Source organism: Gobio gobio, assembly GCF_949357685.1.
Source record: "Gobio gobio genome assembly, chromosome: 24".
NCBI classification, from domain to species: domain Eukaryota; kingdom Metazoa; phylum Chordata; class Actinopteri; order Cypriniformes; family Gobionidae; genus Gobio; species Gobio gobio.
In genome coordinates, this window is record NC_137120.1 from 8,601,434 (window position 1) to 8,624,565 (window position 23,132).

The 23,132-nt window shown below is 37.2% G+C and overlaps 2 protein-coding genes and 1 long non-coding RNA gene across 8 annotated transcripts in view; 1 reads left to right on the forward strand and 2 right to left on the reverse strand.

Annotated features, from left to right (window-relative positions):
- LOC307120300 (uncharacterized protein) overlaps positions 1 to 4,359 on the reverse strand; it is a 33,491-nt gene extending 29,132 nt beyond the window's left edge. The window contains exons 1-2 of the mRNA XM_079807280.1: positions 4,164 to 4,359; positions 753 to 1,088 (exon numbers count right to left, since the gene is read on the reverse strand). Of these exons, the coding sequence (XP_079663406.1) occupies positions 753 to 1,088; positions 4,164 to 4,230 (403 nt within the window). The 5' untranslated portion in view covers positions 4,231 to 4,359. The remainder of the gene's footprint in view (positions 1 to 752; positions 1,089 to 4,163) is intronic.
- Positions 4,360 to 6,273: 1,914 nt separating this feature from the next.
- LOC307120291 (natural killer cell receptor 2B4-like) lies at positions 6,274 to 19,197 on the forward strand. Of its 6 annotated transcripts, none has more exons than XR_013815767.1 (7): positions 6,274 to 6,660; positions 9,699 to 10,013; positions 10,195 to 10,491; positions 10,596 to 10,730; positions 11,002 to 11,081; positions 13,898 to 14,031; positions 18,940 to 19,197. XR_013815767.1 is itself a non-coding variant. In XM_079807260.1 (6 exons), exons 1-6 carry the CDS (start codon positions 6,612 to 6,614, stop codon positions 13,946 to 13,948), a joined length of 927 nt encoding a protein of 308 aa, XP_079663386.1. In that variant the 5' UTR covers positions 6,274 to 6,611; the 3' UTR covers positions 13,949 to 17,030. The 6 variants fall into 6 exon arrangements, 4 of the variants coding, with proteins under 4 accessions (XP_079663386.1, XP_079663387.1, XP_079663388.1 ...); XR_013815768.1 differs by having other exon boundaries at positions 6,291 to 6,660; positions 10,620 to 10,730; positions 18,940 to 19,191; XM_079807260.1 differs by lacking the exon at positions 18,940 to 19,197 and having other exon boundaries at positions 13,898 to 17,030.
- LOC307120327 lies at positions 9,612 to 22,040 on the reverse strand. The gene is made up of 3 exons (XR_013815774.1): positions 21,687 to 22,040; positions 21,459 to 21,597; positions 9,612 to 10,698 (listed from the first exon to the last, which is right to left on the reverse strand). It is a non-coding gene; the product is annotated as an uncharacterized lncRNA (long non-coding RNA).
- Between the last annotated feature and the right edge of the window lie 1,092 nt (positions 22,041 to 23,132).

A 23,132-nucleotide genomic window follows, 5' to 3' on the forward strand; every position in this document is an offset into this window, starting at 1 on the left:
ATGGGTCACCGCTAGGGGGCGATGATCTCTGTGAACCCTAAATCATGAACAGTCACTGAGAACCACTGAAGTGTCTGTGGGTTTTACCTGTGGGAGGACCTGAGTGAGGAAACAAGGAAGCACCGTATGCACTATAATGGCCTACAGCTTAAAGCCTGTGCACACCATGATGATTATCGCACGTACTTATCGCCAGAATTTTTCTAGACTTTTTTTCGGTGCCAAAACCATTCACACACATTTTGCTAACTGGCAAGCAGCATTAGCAGCTCATCGTTTTCTACTTACTTCTTCTTCGTCATTTCAATGTGTGCTTGGCACTTGAGCACTTTTGTGCTTGAGCGCCACCAAGTCGTGTTTTACTGTAACTTCAGCAGCTCCAGGCACGTGAACAAAAATGCTGATCTTATTGGTCGAACAGTTTTTAATGCTCCGCATCAAAACAGAAAAAAAAAAAACCCAAGGCGTTTTTTTTTTTAAATGACGTTTTGCGTGTCGGTGTGCACTGTCACATTGGCACCCTTTGTTTAGTCACGAGGCGTTAAACATCAGCGATAAACGTGTGCGAAAATCGTTGCGGTGTGAACAGGCCTTTAATCGACCATTGATCGACCAGTTTTTTCGATTACATTATTAATGACAATTAAACAATTATCAATTAATCATTAGCATCCCTAAGTCATCAAGATGCTTAAATAAAGACATGTAACAATACATTTTTTACACTGACAAATGCACTGAATGACACTCACCAGTGACAGAAACACTGAAGATCTTTTCACTGTTGCCGCTGCTGCTGAAGATCTTTAGTTGATATTCTCCAGAGTCTGTGGTTCTGGTGTTTGTGATGGTCAGAGATCCAGTCTGATGATCCAGCTTCAGTCTGTCTCTGAATCTCTCATTACCTTCATTACACTGAACATCTGTACAGGTTTTACTCTGATTTCCATTTATTTGAGCTACGAGTATGTCATTAAAATACCATCTAATTCTGTCCTGTTTGTTTCTTTGAACACCAGTGTGTAGAGTGACTGAATCTCCCTCCATCACAAACACTGACACTTCATCTGCAGCATCACCAGACACACCTGAAGAAGAAAAGGACAGTTAATCTTTTCACTTTTGGGATAATGGGAAAATATACAACAGAAAAAAGTGCTGTGAATGTTTTTCTACAGATCATAAAGATTATGGAGAAAATTCTAAATATAATACATGACACATGCAAACAATCAGCATAAGAACATCACTGATTTACACAATCACATATCAGACAAACACACAACTCACATCCTGATTCTTAATGCCCCCTTTCCCTATGCATATATTTGTGCATTCATACAGCGATGTATTTTCAGAGATTTACAATGAATGCTCATTGTGAACATTAGGGCACAACAAGACTGAAGGCACACCAGAGTAAAAGGAGCTTTCCATTTTCTTCTCCTTTAAGCCTTAAACACATGTATGTCATTCACATACCCTCCTCCTCGTTCTATTTTTAAAGTTAAACATCAACCTTCTTAGTATTCCTAGAAAATAATAAAATGATAAAATAATGCTTGTTTTCCCATTAATTTTTTGTAAAAATGGTATAGGGTCACTTATTATTTTATTATTCTGTAAGTGTTACTCTAATATCAGGAGAGTTTTATATTATCGCGACAGGGAGAGATCCATACGTGTTAGACCTAGATCCGGGTCACTAAAGACCTGAATATGTAAGAATGACTGGCGAAACATGCATGCATTTAAGGGTTAAACGACTACACTCTAAAAAAATGGTGCTATATGGCACTAAAAGTGGTTATTGGCTCATAATCATAGGGGAACCACTTTAAGTGCTGTATATCACCAATCTTGGTGCTTCAGTGGTTCTTCAAGGGTTCTTCAAGGGTTCGTTGTCTGAGGTGCTATATAGCACCGCTATCATATACAGAACATGTTAAGATATGGTGCTATATAGCACCAAAAGTGGTTCCCCTAGGATTACGACAACTAACCATTTTTAGTGCCATATAGCACCATTTTTTTTAGAGTGTTGATGCAACAAAAACATACTGCAGCACTTTCCTAAACATCCACATGTCACTATTCACATGGACATTTGGCTGATCTTTGATGTGATTGCAGACAGCAATGCAAAGTTGATTCTGTGACACACGTATAAATTCTCCTCCCCCTTCACATCTCGCCACAGTTTATTCATTATTATTATAATTACAACAACTGTAGTAGTGCAGTTGCATAATTCAAAATTAAAATGATCAAAGCACAAAAAATAAAGAAAATTAAACAAACTGTAATACTATACAACAAATAAACAGCAGTTAATAACTGGCAATAAATCATCGTTAATAATAACCGGTAATATAAACAAATGTGGAGGTTTTATTACAACTATTACAATATAAATAATCATCTCTAATGTTCAATAATCCTGATATGCAAGATAAATCCAGCAGTGTAGACCATCATTAATTGACAACGCTTTGAAGTGAGGAGCGAGGATATATCATTTCACTTGATATATTATTCCTCTGTCCTCACTTCTTTTCCTTGCGTCCTTCTATCGCATCCTGAAGGGGTGGAGCTAAGACACGAGAAAAGGAAACGAGGATGTCCAAATAAGAAATGAGAAGCACCCCAAATCTCTGATCAGTTGTATACATTTGTAGACGTTTTAATTAGACATTAGTATAATTAAAAGGAATAAGAGTAGTTAATAGTCTCTTATTGGCCTGTTTATCTGAGCCATCCATGGAACAAACAAAACAAGCCCTGACAATAGATAAAAGAACACTCAATATTTAATGTTATTAGATGATTAGGTAATTGCATTTGTAAGATTTTACTATCAATAAAACATTTTCAATAGATTTGTAAAAAGTGTTTTTATGCATGTTTGGCCTGGGCATTTGTTGCATTTACACTGTTCTGACCAGCAGAGGTCGCCATGGAGACGTGTGTCGGATTATTTTGAAGCTTCGTCAGAATACGGCACATTTGCTTCAACCGTGTCAGTGTTTCACAAAGCCTCGCTCTGCCCATCTCTAGTATCTGTATGCTATGCTTGTATATAAGCTAATTAATATACAGACATTAATGGTCATTATAGTTCAAACGAATCAGTCGCTAACGTGACTACCTATTAAAAGTAATTTGAGCCAATGGGACAGTTTGGGGTCCTAACAGAGATCAGATTTCGAGGAGGACATGATGATTTGTCACCACACCTGTCAATAAACACCAACTAACTACCATTGGTCCGTAGTGATTACGTAATAGATAGGCGTGGCTCTGAGGCTCCGACTTCTTTGTCATGAAAATCTAAGGTTCAGTTCTTCTTCTTCATTTCAGTGAAGAACATAGCCTATTGCGTTAAGCGTTTAGAAACTTAAGTTGTAAAATGCCGATTTTCAACGCTTGTGCAAACATATCCACGTCGTAATAATCAGTTATTTCACCACTGTATTTTTTTCTACTAGTGTATTTTGTTATTGAGATAAAAGTGCGCAGGGAAGTACCTAAGCGCCACACCTAGCAACATGGCTCCGTAAATAAGTATTCACTGCCGCTGAAAAGTTACTTCGAACATCTTACAAACGTAAAAGAACTTCGTACCTTTAGCCTGTTGTAGCCTAGTAACCTAGGCCTACCCATTACAAATACCTCAAATTTATTTATTGCTATTTTCAACCATAGGACTGAAATAAGTTTCATTTTTTTAAAAAAATTCAAAATAGCCTGTTGTTTCTATATTCAGTTTTAAATTTTGAATGTCAGAAAAAAATATCACCAATTCAAGATATGATGGCATAGTTTAAAATTATGTTTTTATACCAAGTCACTTAACTTAAGCATATTACATTTACTTTTATCATATATTTTTGCCATAACTTAGGCCTTTGTCCTTCACGGCCTGACACCGCAATTTTTGGCGTCGACGAATCCTCAGAAACCTTTACAAAATAGGCTAACTAGGTACCCTCAACATTTAAGCAAACACCTTAAGCTTCCATTTATCATAGTCTTAAAACAACAATAATTAAGAAAAAACGAATTTCCGTCGAGTATAAAGATGAGCTAGTACAGATGGAAACTGCGTTCGTCGTTCCGTTTTTATCGACTAGAAGAGAGACTATAACAAATACATGTCTTACCTTGGTCGAGTGAAAAGGACCACAGTGGAAGCAAAATCATGAAAATCTTCATTTTCAACACGTTCATTTTTGAATGCAGATTGCCTGTGAAGTAAGTGCTCGCGCTCTTCCGCGTTATAGCGATTGCTGAAAGTGAAACTAAGCAGTCCTCCTTTCGGCTGTTAGCTCCGTGACGAAGTTACGAAAAAAAACATAAGTAGGTAGGCCTATACTTACAACAACAACATGTAAATATAATGTATTGTAGGCTATTGGTGCATTTGTTGTTTTTATTGTTTTGAAGTCGAGAATGTAAATACATGGAACGCATTATGTTCTAACCATGCCAGCCTATTTAAAAAAAGTTTTTATTACATGAAATAGCTTCAAGCATTGAAGGGGGAGTATTTAAGGAAATTATGGCAACGCTGTACCACAATGGAAAATGGTCAAAAAGTAGTTTTTCTATAAATTGATGCTTTTCTTTTCTATTTAAATGCACATTTCTTTTTAGAAATTGATAGATGAATATACTTGGGACTCATGTAAACCAAGAATAAGTAGATCCCTATCATAATCCCCATAATTTGGCTCATCCTCACTCTCATCACATGCATGGGAGAGCTATAACTCTGCACTCTTCCTATTGCCCTTTCCGTAAACTATTGCTGTATTCATTTTCTGAAAAGAAATAATTTTGTTACTTATACATCAATAAATACTTTAAATAAATAAATAACTGCAATTATTTTGTTGATGCTATATGTAGCCTATAAAAAATCCCAATGAGAAAATACATTACTGCAATTCCACTGTGGAACAGCATTGCCATATGGCAACATTGATACTTTCTAAATTTACAGTAAAACTATGTTAGACAAAGTTGATTTGTGAATAAAATCATCTTATTTGCTAATGACTAAAAAAACCTTGAGAAGAGATGTTTAGAAATTAGGTTATATTTCGGGAGCACTTCAACAGGTGTCATTCATGTGAGGGTGACCGGGGGAACGGGTTTTGGAGGGACATTCAAATGTCATTTGATTTAAGAACAGCACATCATTATACCTTAAGGCCTGTCCTTTAAATTCCCATAGTGCAATTTATTGTATTTTGTTTACTGAATAACAAGGAAATTAGTAGAAATTAATTGTTGCCATATGGCAGCGCTGTACCATAGAGGGATATACATATAGCCTACATATGTATTTATTTATCCTTTAATGTCAGTGGTTCCCAACCCTGACCCTGAAGCACCCCAGCACAACGCATTTTGGATGCATCTCTAATTATGTCATATGGTGCAATATGTGGTGTGCAGAGACAATATCATTTATAATGATATAATTTGTCCTTAAACATTTTCAATTCACAGTGAAAAGAGAATTTTCTTCACAGGTTACAGTTTTCATCATTGTGTTTAAATTATTATTATATTATATATTATATTATTAAATTATGTGCCAGCACATGCTGGCTGCAATGAGCATCTTTCTTTTTGGTGGCTATTCAAAGATATCTGTGTATTCTGATGAAAAAAACCCCAAAACAATTAATAGTAAACATTGTACCATTGATTGATTCTTTTTGGAAGGTCTTATCATCTGCTGCCTTTGATGTCACAGCTCAGCCGGTTTTTCTGATGCAATCCACCAATCAGCTTTGATTTTGTTGTTGTTGTTGTTGTTGTAAAATAGAGGGATCAAATCACACAAAATCATGTGACATTTTTTTTTTTTTTTTTTGGAAAAAATAAGCATGAAGGTCCTCTCCTAACTTCACCCATCAGGGTGTAACCAGATTGTATGGAAATATACAAGTTAAATTGTTGCAGGTTCAATAATCAGGTTGTGAGATGATAACCTGTGTATATGTGTATGTTAATGATGCATTATTGGTTCGCCATGGGTGGGGTGGCATTCAAAATCAAAAAGGTTTCGGTGTATTGCACTTTATTTCCATTGATGTATGTCTTATAATACATGTAACTGCAAATCTTAATGAAAATTTGTTTCAAACATAAGTCTTAATGTACTTTATTTCACTGTGAAGCTGTTCTGTGAGATGAAGTCAGACTGAGGTTAATAAATAGCAGGCACAGAAATAAGCTCTTCACCCAACAGAGCAACCCACATTTCTGTAGAAATCAGACCACAGCAGGTTTCAGTTTGACTCAGATGCTAGTCCGGGTATACTTCAGTAAAACTTGAAATATGAGATGGTAGACATTTTTTATTTATTTTTTGCTAAACACAACAATTGAAAATCAACTCATTACAAAATCAATAAGCTAAATTTTACCATCAAATTTAACATTTATATATATTATACAACTATACATTATGTGGCGTGTTCAGAAAGCGTGTGCACTATAGGAGGGTCAAGCTCTGTCAGGGGAGGATTCACACACCAGATGAACAGTTTGGGTGTTTTGGTGAATAGTGTTGCAAGTTCAGACACTTAAAGAAAATGTTTCACGTGTTTGTTTTGTTCTGTTTGTGCTGCTGCCGTCTGATTGGTAAGTTTTAAAAGCATTTTATGGCTTAATTTCTCTCCATTACAGAGCAATAACCTACTGCTACTATTTTCAGACAATCAGACATGATTGTGCAGTCTACTTTGGATTCAGGTCTCAATTTTGTTGTATGTTTGAATGTACCTACAGAAATCAGGGAATTTTTAAATTGTTAAAAGTCATGGAAATGTATAGAAATGTTCATTAGTAATAGTAACTTCTAAGGTGAATGTAATGGAGGTTCAGAAATCCGGAGTCCCTTTAAAATGTTATTTTTGTGGGTTTAAAATATTTAATTAATGATTGTTAAATAGGACATAAAAGTACAAATCCTCTCCAGCCCTCTCTAAAAATATTTTTTTTAAAACCCTGAGAAATCACTGGGAAGCCATGAGTGAGATTCAGAAGCTTTTTTTATACATTCATATACACACATATATTATACATTATAGATAGATAGATAGATAGATAGATAGATAGATAGATAGATAGATAGGTAGGTAGGTAGGTAGGTAGGTAGGTAGGTAGGTAGGTAGGTAGATAGATAGATAGATAGATAGATAGGTAGATAGATAGATAGATAGATAGATAGATAGATAGATAGATAGATAGATAGATAGATAGATAATTCACTTGTAATTAACTTGTAACTTCACATATTTACTCTAAAGCTAATTAAACACCATAAAGATTACATTTTTATGTCACACGTTTTTTCAGGTCTCTGCTGCTTTTCTTATATTTGCATTTAAATGTAACAAAATACAGCTGATTTCAGGCTTTATAAACAACAGAAAACTTAAAGGATTAGTTCACTTTTAAATAAACTTTTGCCCCCATGTCATCCAAGATGTCCATGTCTTTCTTTCTTCAGTCGAAAAGAAATTAAGGTTTTTGAAGAAAACATTCCAGGATTTTCTCCATATAATGGACTTTAGTGGGACCCAAACGGTTCAAGGTCCAAATGAGTTTCAGTGCAGCTTCTAAGTGCTTTAAACGATACCAGACGATGAATAAGGGTCGTATCTAGCGAAAAGATCAGTCATTTAAAACATTTTTTTTTTTAAAGTTCAAGTTTTATAAGCACAAATGCTCGCCTTGCTCTGTTCTGTGATGCGCGTTCGTGACGTCACGTAATACGCAATTACGTACCGAGTCAGTGTTTACAAGTTGAATGTGCACATAAGTCAAACGCCGTTAACAAAATAAATAAGGGAGTTAAAAGGTAAAACAACGATGTTGGATGATTTTGAACTTCAAGAAGATGAGATGGAGTTTTTCGGCCTGCCATACCTTTTTGAATCGGAATACACAGAGGAAGAAATTAGGCAGATGGAAGAGACTGCTGCGGCGACACACACGGTTTGTTTGACTAGTGTGAGCGCTCCGCTCCGTTCCGTGCCCTGGCTCGGTTCGTTTTGCCGGCCCTGGCCCGCTTGGAAGCGGTGGGCCAGAGTGCGGTTTGGTTGGGCCCCGAGCGGGGTTCACCTGCAGTGTGAGCGCTAACCGTGCCAGAGCACGGAACAGCTGTGTCATTATGACGGCAAACACCAAACTATTATTACTTGGATACACTTTTCGGTTAAATCAAGTATATCTAGGTTTATAACGGTCCTGGTTCTCACCTTATTGATGAGCATGAATTGTAGTTTGTAAATAAAGGCTGCAAATTCCTCCTTAAAAGACAACTGCCTCTGTAATAGCTAATCTTCATAAGTGCAGTACAGTCATGTGAAAATCGCTGCGCGGCATAAATTATAAATCTAAGTCTTTTCTTCCGGTCTTCTTCAAAACAAAAAGTTGCATCATGCATGACGCAAGCGTTCTCCGGCCTGGTACGTTAAGTACAAGCCAACAGTGCCTATGTGAGTAGCCTACATGTGCACATTCAACTTGTAAACATTAGGCTTGTTTGAGATGCGCCTCGCCTCGCCTGCAGTTCAGCCGAGACTAGGCGGCTGCAGTGAGGGGAGGAGTGAAAAAAGTGCAGGCAAGCCGGACAGTTCTCTCTTCTCGTAGTGGATCCGACACCTGCGAGATCAAAGGCGGATATCGCGGGATTCACACTCGTGCGCTTTGTTGCTGATAAACTGGATGTAATTTAAGTTCTGTTACTTTTATATGAAAATAAATATTATGAAAAAGACACCCAAAGTTGTTGTTATTTATTTCCATTCGAAAGACGTGTTTATCAATCATTTTGACTTTAATTAGGCCTACATACATGTTTGTATATATATATTTTTTTATATAAATATGACAACAATCACATAACCCACAGAGAGATCGCCTTTGTTAGAGAGTTTGGGAATATTCACACATAAAAACATGATATCAGAGTTTTAAAATCAAACATTTTGAAAAAGAACCATACATCACGGTTGTTTAAACCAATAAGCATTAAGCTGTGTCGTCAGCAAGTCGTTTCCCATCATGCTTTTGCTCCACGCAGTCTGTGGAGAGCAGCTGCGCTCGACTGCAAAATCCGACACATCCGCCTTTCGCTCGCGAGTTTTTTGACATACGTCGGCATGACATCAGAGCAAGGCGGACCGCCCTCGGACACTTTTCTAACCGGCATGCATCTCGCGCTGATCACCGGTGATCGGTTCTGCGCAGATTTCGCTCATCTCAAACAAGCCTACTGACTCTGTATGTAATTGCGTATTACGTGACGTCACAAACGCGCATCACAGAACAGAGCAAGGCAAGCATTTGTGCTTATAAAACTTAAACTTTTATTTTTTAATGACTGATCGTTTCTCTAGATAAGACCCTTATTAATCGTCTGGTATCATTTAAAGCCCTTTAAAGCTGCACTGAAACTGTCATTTGGACCTTGAACCGTTTTGAGCCCATTGAAGTCCATTATATGGAGAAAAATCCTGGAATGTTTTCATCAAAAACCTTAATTTCTTTTCCACTGAAGAAAGAAAGACATGGACATCTTGGATGACATGGGGGTGAGTAAATTATCAGCAAAAGTTTATTTAAAAGTGAACTAATCCTTTAATCTGTGACAATCTGTTCATGTTCTTCAGGTGTGTTTGGTGATTCAGTGTCAGTGATGGAGGGAGATTCTGTCATTCTAAACTCTAATGTTACTGTACATGATGAAGACACACTGTGGAAATATGGAGCTGAAAACTCTCAGATAGCTGAAATCAGTAGAGCTGCTGGAATCTTCTCCACATATGATGATGTTCCTGATGGGAGATTTAGAGACAGACTGAAGCTGGATCATCAAACTGGATCTCTGACCATCACAAACATCACAACTGAACATGCTGGAGATTATAAACTAGAGATAAATGGAGCGAAACTGACAACAAAAACATTCAGCGTTTCTGTCTATGGTTGGTAGAGACGTAATTTGTCTCATCCTGTCAAATATTACTTTCTAGATACTGAAATGTTAAATCATTGTTAGTGTAAGATGACAGACACACTCACTATGATCACACTAATCACATACATGTTGAATGGAAAATATGATTATCGATTTATCCAGATTTTTTATTCACTCATGTTTTCCAGCTCGTCTGCCTGTTCCTGTCATCAGCAGAAACTCTTCACAATGTTCATCTTCATCATCATCATCATCAAATTGTTCACTGGTGTGTTCAGTGGTGAATGTGAGTCATGTGACTCTCTCCTGGTACAAAGGAAGCAGTTTATTGTCCAGCATCAGTGTGTCTGATATCAGCATCAGTCTCTCTCTACCTCTGGAGGTGGAATATCAGGATAAAAACACCTACAGCTGTGTGCTCAACAATCCCATCAGCAACCAGACTCAACATCTGGACGTCACTCAACTCTGTCACACATGTGCAGGTACGACAGCACGGCTGATATCATGTGTTTATTCACTGAGCGGAGCTCCATCTTCTGTTGTAGATCAGACTGACACATTTACTTACAATAATGTCTCTCTTTAGACTTCACAAAACAGTCTTCTACAGTCTCTTTGACAGTGTTGATCTCGGCTTCTGTTGCTGGATCTCTGTTGATTGTTGCTGCAGTCGTTGGGATCTTCTGCATCTGCAGGAAACACAGAACAATTAATGGGGAAGGCAAGTGTTATCTACTGTTTTTTTTACAAGTATTCTAACAAAAAACTATATTTAAAAAGACACTTAACAAATTAACATATACAATGTTTACTTGTTGAGCTTCATTAATTGGTAATATTCATCACACAAAAAATCCACTTAACTTTAAACATTCCTTTGGTTTGATTTCTTAATTATCTGCAAATAATGTCTTTTCAACGACACCTGATAATGTTCTGCTAGTGATTTTTTAAATGCATTTTTTAACGATTTAATGCATATATTATTATAGATGAAACAGTTCAGTCTCGTGCAGAAGAGGAGATCACTTACGCTGATCCAACATTCTACAAAAGAAATAGACATAAATTGGTAAGATCCTTTATTTATCATTTATGTTGAGCATCTCTGTATTATTTCAGCAGTGAGTCAGATTTAGATGTGTGGTTTTATGGCTAAAATGTTTTAAACATTACTTCATTAAAAAACAAAAAAGCAGAATTTCAGCCATAAGATCAGCATTCAGTGCGAGAAACACTGACTCATATAATAATAATAATAATAGATGAGAAATCTTGTGAAGGTGATTTTATGATTAAAACAAGAACAAATATCTGCCAATGGGTTCATAAAAATCAACTTAATTCAAATGCAAGTAATGTTCATACCCAATGACAGATATTTGTTCTTGGTTTAAGCATAAACTCCCTTGATTTTGTTCAATTAATTTTACATATCAAGTAAATGTATCTTGATTTAAGGATGTTTTGAGTTTGTACTGGAAAACTAAAACTCTTGAGGAAGAACATCATTTTTTGCAGTTCATGCAATTTTGCAATTAAATTTAGGGTCTTATGAAATCTGTTGTATTTATTTATTTTTCTGGACTCTGCGTAAATGGTTGAATTCAATTTTACTGACTTTCATTCATCTTCAGAAAACAAATGAAGATATTTGTAATGTAATCTGAAAGATTTCTGTCTCTCCATTGATAGTCTAAGCAACTTCCACTTTGATGCTTCAAAAAGTTAAAGCAACTAAGAATCTCTGAACTATAGAATTCAACTTTCAAATAACTACTAAACCTCTTTTGTCAGTAATCACACTATTTACAGAGCTCCAGACTACAACCTTTTTTCCTCCTGGTGCAATACATTTTTGTTAGAAGCTACCGATTTGCCTAAAGCCACGTCACACTAGACGTTTTTGTATGGACTGCTATGTGATGTCAACAACTCAACATGCAGTTAAAAAAAAAAAAAAAAACACAATTCAACATATAATACATTAAATTATTATTCAAAACTGAAGACTGCTTGACTATTTCTCATGTGATGTTCTCTGGCTCACAATCAGCTTGGAAAAAACTGTGACTGCCACAAGCTACTAACACACATTGTTTTCAGTTAAATAATGTAGCACTCGATGTGGGAAAGTTCACTTATCTGTTTATCCTAATGCTTTTCCTCATGTGTTTTTTGACCTACCTGAGCTACCGTTTGCACACCATTCTTCAGCATGCGTTCATTTCAATATGGATAGTATCCGATGAAAAATGTATAAATTTAATAAATAGAGTCATATCGCAAAGAGTCTGGATCTGCCAAGAGTCACTCTGGATCTGCCAAACCAATCGCTAACGTTTGGTCATGACGTACGTCACGCACCGTTCGCCTTTGATTCTCACATTAACTGTGCAGACCACCTGATAAAACCTTGTGCATTCGGATAGTGATTTATTCACGGTGGAGAGGAGAGTTTTGTGATCGGAACGCGCTGCTCTCGTGGTGCATATCTCGTGCAATCATAACATGATTGTATATGCTGTAAATAAAATGTCATATGCTTGGTATGATAAGAATAAATGCTGCCGTAAATAACAGCCCAATTCAAATGTTTACGTGCTTTTATTTTATTTTTTGAGCGGTGATGAAATATTTGCTCTTGTAAATACTTGCCAGCATTTAAAGAAATACAAGTCTAGAAATGCATCCAAATTACAGCTCACGCAGCCGTATGGTGCTCTGCAGGGGTCAAAAAGGATATAAACAGTGAATTTTGAAGTAATATATTCTTGAAAACTCAGAGATGTGGATTCGGAGAGCAATTACATTACCACACAACCTTGGTGTTTGTCAAAAAAGTCGGTAATTCCGCCTGGGTTTTTTTCGCGGGTGGTGGGAGACGGACGGCTTCAGCAACTCCTTCACCACTAACGGAGATAGCTGAAAAAGACTTTTCCCAGACCACAACATCATGGCCACCAACAAAACTCAGCAGTGATTGTTCTTGCTCCATGTAACGGAGTTCGTTTGTTCAGGGAAGAAGGAGGCGGGAACCGGCGAACGTTTAACAACTTTTAATCAAATAATAAAACCTAACGGACGACTGCCACGCACATACATAACAAAACGTAAACAAAACACAACTTAAAATCCAGGCCTGGTCCTCTCTCGTCCTTCACCGGTGTCGCTCGTCCTTATATGCCTCCGTGCTCCCTCATGAGAGGACTCGAGACCGGTTCGTCTCATTCTCAATCACGCACACAATCTCGCTCGCTCGTCCACCTCGCCACACTCGGGTTTTAACTTCTGGACATTTGTCAGCGGTGCCACACACTCGCATCTTTCCCCGCCGCCATTACTGAACTATAACTCAAACTAGCGCACAACATCAACGTCATCACTCTCAGCCACTCCCTCGGTTCACTGATTGGACCGGTAAAAAATTGTTCGGGAGAAAACCTAAGCATATACAGCAGTCCCAGACGTAGTACTGAAGGAAAATGAAAATTGAGCGGAAGTACGTAGGAGGGCGGAGCCAGGCTAACAAGATTATTCTACTCAAATCACTGTGATAATACTTTTAGATTACTTTTGACCTAACTTGTTTAAGATTATATTACCTTAAAGGTCCCATGGCTTGAAATTTTAATTTTATGAGGTTTTTTAACATTAATATGAGTTCCCCTAGCCTGTATATGGTCCCCAAGTGGCTAGAAATTTCGATAGGTGTAAACCGAGTTCTGGGTGTTACCGATTACAATTCGTAAGTAATCTACCCAGCTCTGACGGTTATTAGAGAAAATAATAAAATTAAAAATATATAAATATATAATCACATTCACACTGAATCTCAATCAGTCTTCAAGATTAATTTGAAATCTTTGCACTGTGATTTTTATGCAGAACATAAAAGAAGAGAATGACGTGGTGTATGCTGGTATCGCCATGAGATGAGCTTCAGTTACTGCAGATCCAGCTGTGTGATTGGCTGCTTTCACTAGGAGGAACCTTCGGCTACACCCTGCAGTTTTGAGTTTGTGAGAATCACGACATGTAGCAACAGAAATTAGCACTGATTCTGAAAGATAGTTTTCAGTTTTGCTCTAGTTGTACCCTGAGTATTATCAGAAAATCCCAGCAGACCAGACAGACCTTTCTGGGAGGCTTGAAGTGTGATATTCAGAGATAGGCTATTGAAATGCTCTCCAAGTGCTTTGTAATACAAATTTTAAATTAACTTTGGCTAGCATATGAAACAGTGCTACACGCCACTTGGCCGGTAATGTTTTTATGAATGCAATGCATGGTTGTGATAATGCAATATGGCTTAGTGTCTGCAATGTAATATAAAATATACAATCTGATGCACTGTGTTTCTAAGAGTGAAGCGTGGCACTGTGCTCATTTACACACAAGCAGCTCAGGATCCATTATTTTCAGTGTCTCGGTTCACAGAAAATGCCATAGAGACAGTATCTACGGTAAATGTTGCTCCAAAAGAACTTCTTCTCTGTAAGTGTTGTGACTTTGATTATGTACATTTCAAAATGTAACACGCCAACAATCTTTCCAAATGTGTGATGAGAATCAGTTACAAATCTTTTGTCAACAAAAGAGAAGCTGTTAGGTCTCCCAGTGGTTTTCTGACAAAATAAAAGCTGGTTTAACATTTGAAAGCAAAGAAACGAGTTAAACTTCTTTTAGAGGCCCCTGGCAGTTTGAGGCTCTAGCAGCTCAGTTTGTCTGCATGTCAAAAACATCTGCTGTGGTTTGATTTATTTCTATCTGCACAGAGATGTGGTTTGATCTGTTGGGTAGACAAACAGGGTCTGGATGAGCTCGAGTCTATAGCTGGACGTCTGTGGTTAATGTTTGTGCGTGTTTGTCTTTAGGTGTCATTAGCGTGTGGTTTAAGGGTGTTTTTCCACTCCTTCACAATGTTCACAGTTTGACTTCTGCTTTCCATAGAACAGCTTTACCACGAAATGTGTCAAAAAAAACATTACATCAGACAGTGATATTATCGCAAAAATATGAAAATATCATATACTATGAAAGCTGAGACTTTTTCACATCAAAACAAGCTGCTCGGTCTTGTCCGTTTGCATGTTTCCAGTGTTCTCTTTGCTCTATGATGTTATTTCACTGCATGAGACGTTGCGTGAGAACAGTGACCTTAAAAATGAAGTGATATTACCCTGTAGATAAGAAGTGCTAAAATCAGCAGTTATTTCCAGCTCTAGCACGAGAAGCTGAAGTCATTTCTAAAAACAAATTTTCTTGATACCACACATTTATTTTTCTAGACATCATATCCTGTTTCTGACTGTCTCAGTCATTTTAAGAATAAATATAATGTATAATTTACCGTTTTAATATTATCATGCAAATATTCAGTGGCTTATTTTTTCCCCATCACTAAAAACTACAAATTTTTCAGTAAAATACCAGTTCTGCGGTCCAAAACATATTTACTTTTTTTTATTTTTATGTGGATCATTACACATTTTCTCAAAGTAGTATTTTTAAGTCTGTGATCTGTTCTGTGACAGATAAGTTTGGCTCAAATATGCTCATATTCAGAAAAGAATTAAATGAAAAAGTCCCATTTTCAAAGTTTAATGTCATTCTTCTCAGTTGTTACAGCATGTTGTCTTTGTGTGCGTGTAGCGTGACACTTGACTCATAATGCCATGTGACTGATCATCACGAATGAATGTCTGACAATGTATAAAGGTGCTTTCGCCCACATAATGGTGTAGTTTCATCTAACAACAGAGCCTTAACAGACCATATAAACCAGACAAACCAGTTAGCCTAGGATTTCATTTAGGTGGCATTTACACTGCAGGTCTTGATGCCCAATTCTGATTTCTTGACATATCTAATTTTTTTGACGACCAGCTTACAGCTTCTTTTAAAAGTGACCCATATCCGATATCTGCATTTACACTATACACTTGCTTAAAACAACCCGAGGTAGACGTACTGACCGGGAAAAGCTTAGCCAGTAAAATGGTGTGATTTGCAATGAACACAGATAAAATTATATTACACGCTTTTGCTATCTTTAAAGGTCAGCAAAACATTGGGTTGAGCCTTCATCCTTTCTTGCGCTGTTAAAAGAAGTCATGTGATCGACTTGCCTTGACAGGTGACAGGTAATATTCAGTTCCTGTGAAAAACTGTTCCTGTGGGTGGAGTACACATGAATATTCATGAGATCCCCTTGTTGTGGGCGTGGCCTTGAGACAACGCAAACGAATGGAACTGAAAATACTAGTGCACTCCTCAAATCGCAACCTGTTTCATGGATTATTTCGAATAGACAATGAAGTTTCAATGTTAAGCATTAACTGCAACAGTTCACATTTTCAAAGCAATGCACAGTTTGTGTAATATGATCAATCGTCTGAGTTGCTTTGCCTGATTGATTACAGGCATTCAGATAAATAGGCAAGGACACAGAGCAAACAATGAACGAATAACCTATGCTCGTCTAGGTTAATACAGATTATTATTAATTATTTGTGCCCTAATCAAATGTTTAAAAGCTAGCCTGGTGTGAATCATCCTGAATTTCTTGTTTATTATATAGCCAGTGTTTCTGTTAACTACAAACTACATGCCTACTGAGGAAAATGTTTTATTAATCTTGTAGTCATCATAATAAACTGCATTTTGTACTTGATTACATAATACAGTGCATAAAGCGTTAAAGCATTGTTCTGATGGATGGCCCAGTCTTCTTGGACATAGGCCAGAGGTTACCATTTTTAAACTGGAATAGGAAAAAAGTATAGGCTACGCATGTCTTCATCACCAATGTCATAATGGCTTCATTTTACTTTTGTTATCATATATTGATCATCATATAAAGTTACTGTCCGTTTCAGACTGGATGTAAGAGCTGAAGTCACGAGTAGATCTGGCAGTGTGTAATCTGGACATACACGGGGGCTGTTCTCTTGCATTGAGTGCCAAGGCCCTGTTTTAATAATTATTTATTACAAAACTGTAATTCTTATAAAACTGTAAAAATAAAAACAATCCAAATAAAACACAAAAAGAAGACATTTTATTTGTTTACATCATGTCACCATTAACCAACATCAGAGAACTGTGTGAATGCGAAAGTGTGTTGTTAATATTAACTTTATTAATCTCAAGAGGACTTCAAGTAAATATTTGGTTGGGAATCCCTGGCCTACAATGATCAGAAATGGTCATCATATGTGCTTTGAATAATATTAAACATGACTAACACAACGTTATGGATTGTTAAATTTTAAATGATTTCCCACACCATATAAAACACATGATATAAAGGAAGTTATTTTTCAGTGCAACATATGGTCAAAGAACAGACATGAGATATGCTTTATTATAGCCTGTGTGTGTGTATGTGTGTGTGTGTGTGTGTGTGTGAGAACTATTTATTCATATAATATTTATAATATTTTCTTTATCTTAGATTCTCTAAACTGTATTTGACTGTTAACTAGGCTAAATACAATAGAGAAAAACATGATGTACTCTTTTGAGGGTCCACTTAAAAGGATTGGTTGCTCAAAAATAACAATTCTGATGCCCTCATCTCCTTTAATCGATTTTGGAGTATTTGATTCCCAAATGTGTATGTGGAAAGATTTTGATGTTGTTCTGTTAAAGCCTTAAAATATGTGACAGATACAAGTAAATGTGCATTTACTATTCAAATGAATTTTAAAGCCTCACAAATGAAATAAAAAGAGTAAAAAACTGTAGGCTATTAGCCTGGATGAGCATGTTATTCGTTCATTCTTTGCTCTGTGTCCTTACCTATTTATCTTATTGCCTGTAATCAATCAGGCAAAACAACTCAGACGATTTATCATATTACACAAACTGTGCATTGTTTTGAAAATGTGAACTGTTGCAGTTAATGCTTAACATTAGTCTGGATGCCAGCCGAACTTAGCCCCGCCCACAACATTTTTACTCGGGCAGTTCGGTCTGGACTTGATCGGTAGAGAAGTAATTATGCCCGAACAGAAACTGTTCGGACCAATGAAATTGTCAGGGCGGGCTTTAGACGATGATGGACAGATGATAAACAGTAACGTAATCATCCACGTCATCAAAGGCGCTTGGGTTGAATTTGTTCTAATCCTAAACGGAGAACTTGTTCGTATATGCGTTCACCTTTACTATTTCTCTCAGAAATGATGATCGTGTTGGTAAGTACTCTTGTGTATCCTTAAATTATTTTTTTACAAATGCGTGCAGACAGGGTTGCCAAGTTTTTACAACAAAACCCGCCCAATTGCTAACGTTCCTCAAAACTAGCCTCAAAACTAGGGGGGGGGGGGTAAAATATGTGTTATTTTGGCAGGGCTGGCAGCTAAAATTTGCATTCCTGGGTCTGTATATCACATAATTGGGGTCGCTTCAACCCACGGACTTGGCAACACAGTGCAGTTGAGTTCTGTTGACATTTGACAACTAACGTTATGCGTCGCTCCGTTGCTCTGATTGGTTGTAGGTCTATCCAATTGAGGTCTTTCCTGGTTCGGTTGAAACACGCCCCATAATCACAGCCCAACGGAGCAGTATCAGACTCAAATTCTGACTAGAATTGAGTATGACGACGTCAGGCTAGCTTAACATTGTCTATTCGAAAATAATCCATGAAACGAGTTTCGATGTGAGGAGCGTGCACTAATATTTTCAGTTCCGTTCGTTTGCGTGTTGTCTCAAGGCTACTCCCACAACAAGGGAAATATCATGAATATTCATGTTTACTCCACCCACTGGAACAGTTTTTCACAGGAAATGAAAGCTCTAGCATAAGTTCTGCTGGGAAGACTCAATTACTACGTCACTTATTGCCTTCATTCTAACCCAATTATATTCTCATGCTCACTGTATAAAAGCCCGGTACTTACACATGTTTGAGTTCGCAGATACTGAAGTGACGATTACGCAGCTCTGAAGCGACGATTACGCAGATCTGAAGCGACGATTACCCCCATCCTCCCCACCACCACCAGGATGGTCCTGTCCATACCTCCCGGGGGGTCGGCTGCGCCCCTGCCCTCGTCTTCAGGCAGGAATTGCAGATCCGATACCCTCGGATTATGCCTACGGACGGGGCCTACGCCAAATTGACTTTGTATATTATTAGCTTGCTGAGCTATTAATAAATGCACTATTGTCAATATAATTCTCCCGAGTCTTTCCTGTAGAACTGAATATTACACAACACAGGGGAATATCAGATCTGTTAGCTTACATGGCAGACGCAAATGCACTGTATCCGATTCATATTAGATTTATTTCATATGAATGAGGCCTGAAACCGATATGAGAATATTGGAATGTGCTTTTTTCCCCGCTTACACGTTTGAGGGTCATAATATGCCATTTGTGTCACATGGGAGGAAAAAAAAAAAAACAGAATTGAGTCACACTTAGAAAATTGTGCAATCATTTTCAAAATAAACTTCCTCTCTGGAACATTAACAGCTCTACCTTTGACCGATAACATGCAGTATAAAACAAATATCACAGTAGAGCAGCCAAAGGCCCAAAAATAAACATTTGTAAATTGATGACCCACCATTGACCTTTCACTGGACGCTCTAAACCAGGGGTGCACAATCTTGTTCCTATAGATCCAACTTCCTGCAAAGTTCAGCTCCAACACACCCGTTTGCACAACTATCAAGTGTTGCTGAAGACCTTAAAGGTTCACCCAAAAATAAAAATTCTGTCATCATTTACTCACCCTCAAGTTGTTCCAAACCTGTATGGGTTTCTTTGTTCTGATGAACACAAAATAAGACAATTTGAAGAATGTTTGTAACCAAGCAGAGAGAGCAACCATTGACTACCATAGTTAATTTTTTCCCCCTACTATGGTAGTCAATGGTTGCTCTCTCTGCTTGGTTACAAACATTCTTCAAATTGTCTTATTTTGTGTTCATCAGAACAAAGAAACTCATACAGGTTTGGAACAACTTGAGGGTGAGTAAATGAGGACAGAATTTTTATTTTTGGCTGAACTATCCCTTTAATAAGCCAGTTTAGGTGTGTTTGATTAGAGTTAGAGCTGAACTTGCTGGAACTGGTCCTGGACTTGCTCAATCCTGCTCAACTATTCTTTATCTGCATGAATCATACCGTATTGTTAACCCGTTTGAATTTACAGACTCAAATTAGTGATTCATTCATGAATCAACATCGCTGGTTTTTGATTTTTAAATAGCTAAAAGAAAATATCGAACACATGACATGATTCCCGAAGTACTGTCAACTGTCCCCGTTGCTAAAGCAATCTGCTTTTTATAAAAGCTAACAACGCTACCACTGAGTAAATGGTTTCTCTGAGAGCAGTGAAAGTCCCTCAAGACATTTTTGTTTATGGCTATGTTTTTCCCCTGTGTTTGGTTAGAGAGGGAGTAAGGTCATTTCATTTCTGTTGTAGATTTTGAATTTTATTTAGAAAGGTTAGAAAGTGTTCCTCTCAAAGTCAGAACTTTATGTTGATTCTTTCGGCCTTATCCCCTCCTGAAGCCTTTTGACTCTTCCCTTTTTGTATTTTGAACCTGCCAAATAAATGTCACTTTTAAGTGTTTCAGAAGTCTGTGAAAATTGTATTTTATTTTTTTTGCTGGGACAGGAGAGGAGAGCTCTTGCTTGTCTGTTAATGTTAATTGTCACAAACTTCCTTGTTACACCCTGACCCCTAGACTGATGAGACATTTCAGTCTGCACAGCGCCACATGAAGTCAAACACATGTATTGACAAGGTATGGGTTTTAATTAAACCAGTGGAGACCGGCTGTATTACTCTTACTACAAATAAAGCTCTTTGTTAACTACTTGACAGAATAGTGTTGTCTGATTTACTTTCTGGGTACAAACATGTAAATAAATAAAAAAAAACAAGAGATTCAAAAAAATATTTTTCTGCCGATTAAAGTATTCAAACAGTTGCTCATCTGTTTAATAAAACAACGGAAGTAAAACCAGAAATCGAGGGTAAGGTGGATATGACGTCATTGACAGGCGACGGACTGGTTTAAAATGCTGATTTCTTTGGATGTAAACATTGTTGGAAACATTTGGGATAATGCAAGTGCACAAGTCAACAAAAAAATCAAACACTAGTGGTTTTTAGGATATTTTAATCCAAAAATCGTACATAGCTATTGTGCCTTTAACAAACATGTATTTGTGTAGTATCATACATTCATACTTGAGTAAAGTGTCCCAATGGATTTATTCAAAATCATAATGCCTAAATATATCAGAAAAGGAACAAACTCCACAATTAAAAGGTTTTTCATCTCAGTTAGTTCAGTAATTTTAATAATATTGTTTATGTCATCAACAATCGTTTGGTCAGCAGTTGAACAGCTTTAGTTCTCAAGGGAAGGACAAAGAGGAACCCAACATAGATGTAGACAGAAAATCTCACCTTACCTGATGGTGTCCAGAAACAAACCTGTGAGAGATGATGAAGATCTGCACCTACTCTTCAACATCACCAGGGGGGAAACGAACCATTATCAGGAAACAAAACACTGCTGAACGTGGAGTCTGACGTGTTATTGATCCTTAAATTAATGGGAAAATGACTTTATTTGAGAAATACAGTTAGCAAATATTTGTTTGCAATGAGTTCTGAACGTTTTTAGTAGCCTACCTTGATGTGATAAAGTGCTCTGAGGTGTTTATGTGGTTGTTTAGAAGTTAAAATAGTTCGCCCTCAAGACTATTGTTGTTGCTATTGTGGTCTCCAGATATGGCTCGGGTCCAAATTCACGCGGAAGTGCATAGCAGACGTCACGTGAACATGGCGGCGCCCTGCGAGTTGTTTACAGTCAATGAAAAACATTCGCTTTTAAGGAAATAAAGTGCATCAACTGCGTCAACGTTCTTGTACACGATAAAACAAAACCTTGAAGTAAACTATAGTGGTGGTGAGATGAAGCCTCGCGAAGCATTGCTTTTTAGCCAAATTGTCCACAAAAGAGTTCATTTCTCGAGGTTTTTGTTCACAATACCACCTGGTGCTCAAAGAGTGTATAACAAGCAGACGCATTACAGATGGCCTGATGTTGTCTGTGATACACTGTATTTTGCGTCAGTTAAGGCTTAGATATAACGGTGAAGAAAAATCAATTTCCACATAATTTATGAATATAAATAGGATGTGCATTTTCTGGTGGTATATAATGATTGTATTATAACTGTGTAATAAACGGGGCTATCAAATGTGTGTAAATCAATTCGTTAGTCACAATATTATTAATTATTCTATTATTATTAAATATTATTATAAAACTGGAAAATGGCTGGGTTTAATGCTACCTTCACGTGCTATCTCAAGTTAAAATTTAAATGGGATGAGCTTGAGCTCGTAGTCACGACTTCAAAGTGGGAAGTAGGAATTTTCCGAAAGCGCGTGAAGGCAGCCACTTTATTTTTTTCCTTTACGAAATTGTTTAATGCAGCATTCTATACGTATGTAGGTGTATTTGGGTTGTTTTAAATGTTTTTAAAAAATAATACAAATATCATAGAGTTTGTGGTGGGGTATGCGGTGACGTCACAATCGTGTGTTGCATTGTGGGATATGAAGCCGCTTGAAGTGTACATATCAAGCCTGTAGTCAGAGAATGTCTAATATGTCTAATATCTAATATCCGTAGACGGGCTCTGCTGTAGTGCTTCAGTCAGAAATTGAAGGTTTCGCGCCTCGATCGCCCCCCGGCGGCCGGTCCCAGTATAGCTCCTAAACCCCGCCTCTCCATGTATTAGAATGGGCGCGAGACACACTAAACAATTTAATTACACTTCAAATAATTGTTTCCTAAAGATGGTTTCTGTCATTTTAGGCAGTTTTTATTACAATAATTTCATTTCAAGTGTTCGTTTTTTAAATAAGTTTAGTTTTAGTGAGTTATTTGATGCTATAAAAACGAGGGGTGTGACGTCATGATTGACAGCTGAGATTGACGGCTTCTCTGAGTGAACTTGTCACTGAGGCACTAACGGACTTTTTTCTGGATTTTTGGGAGGAGATTGGAGCTTTAGCTTTAATTTCTACACTTCTATAACTGTTTATTTCACACCAACATAATGAATT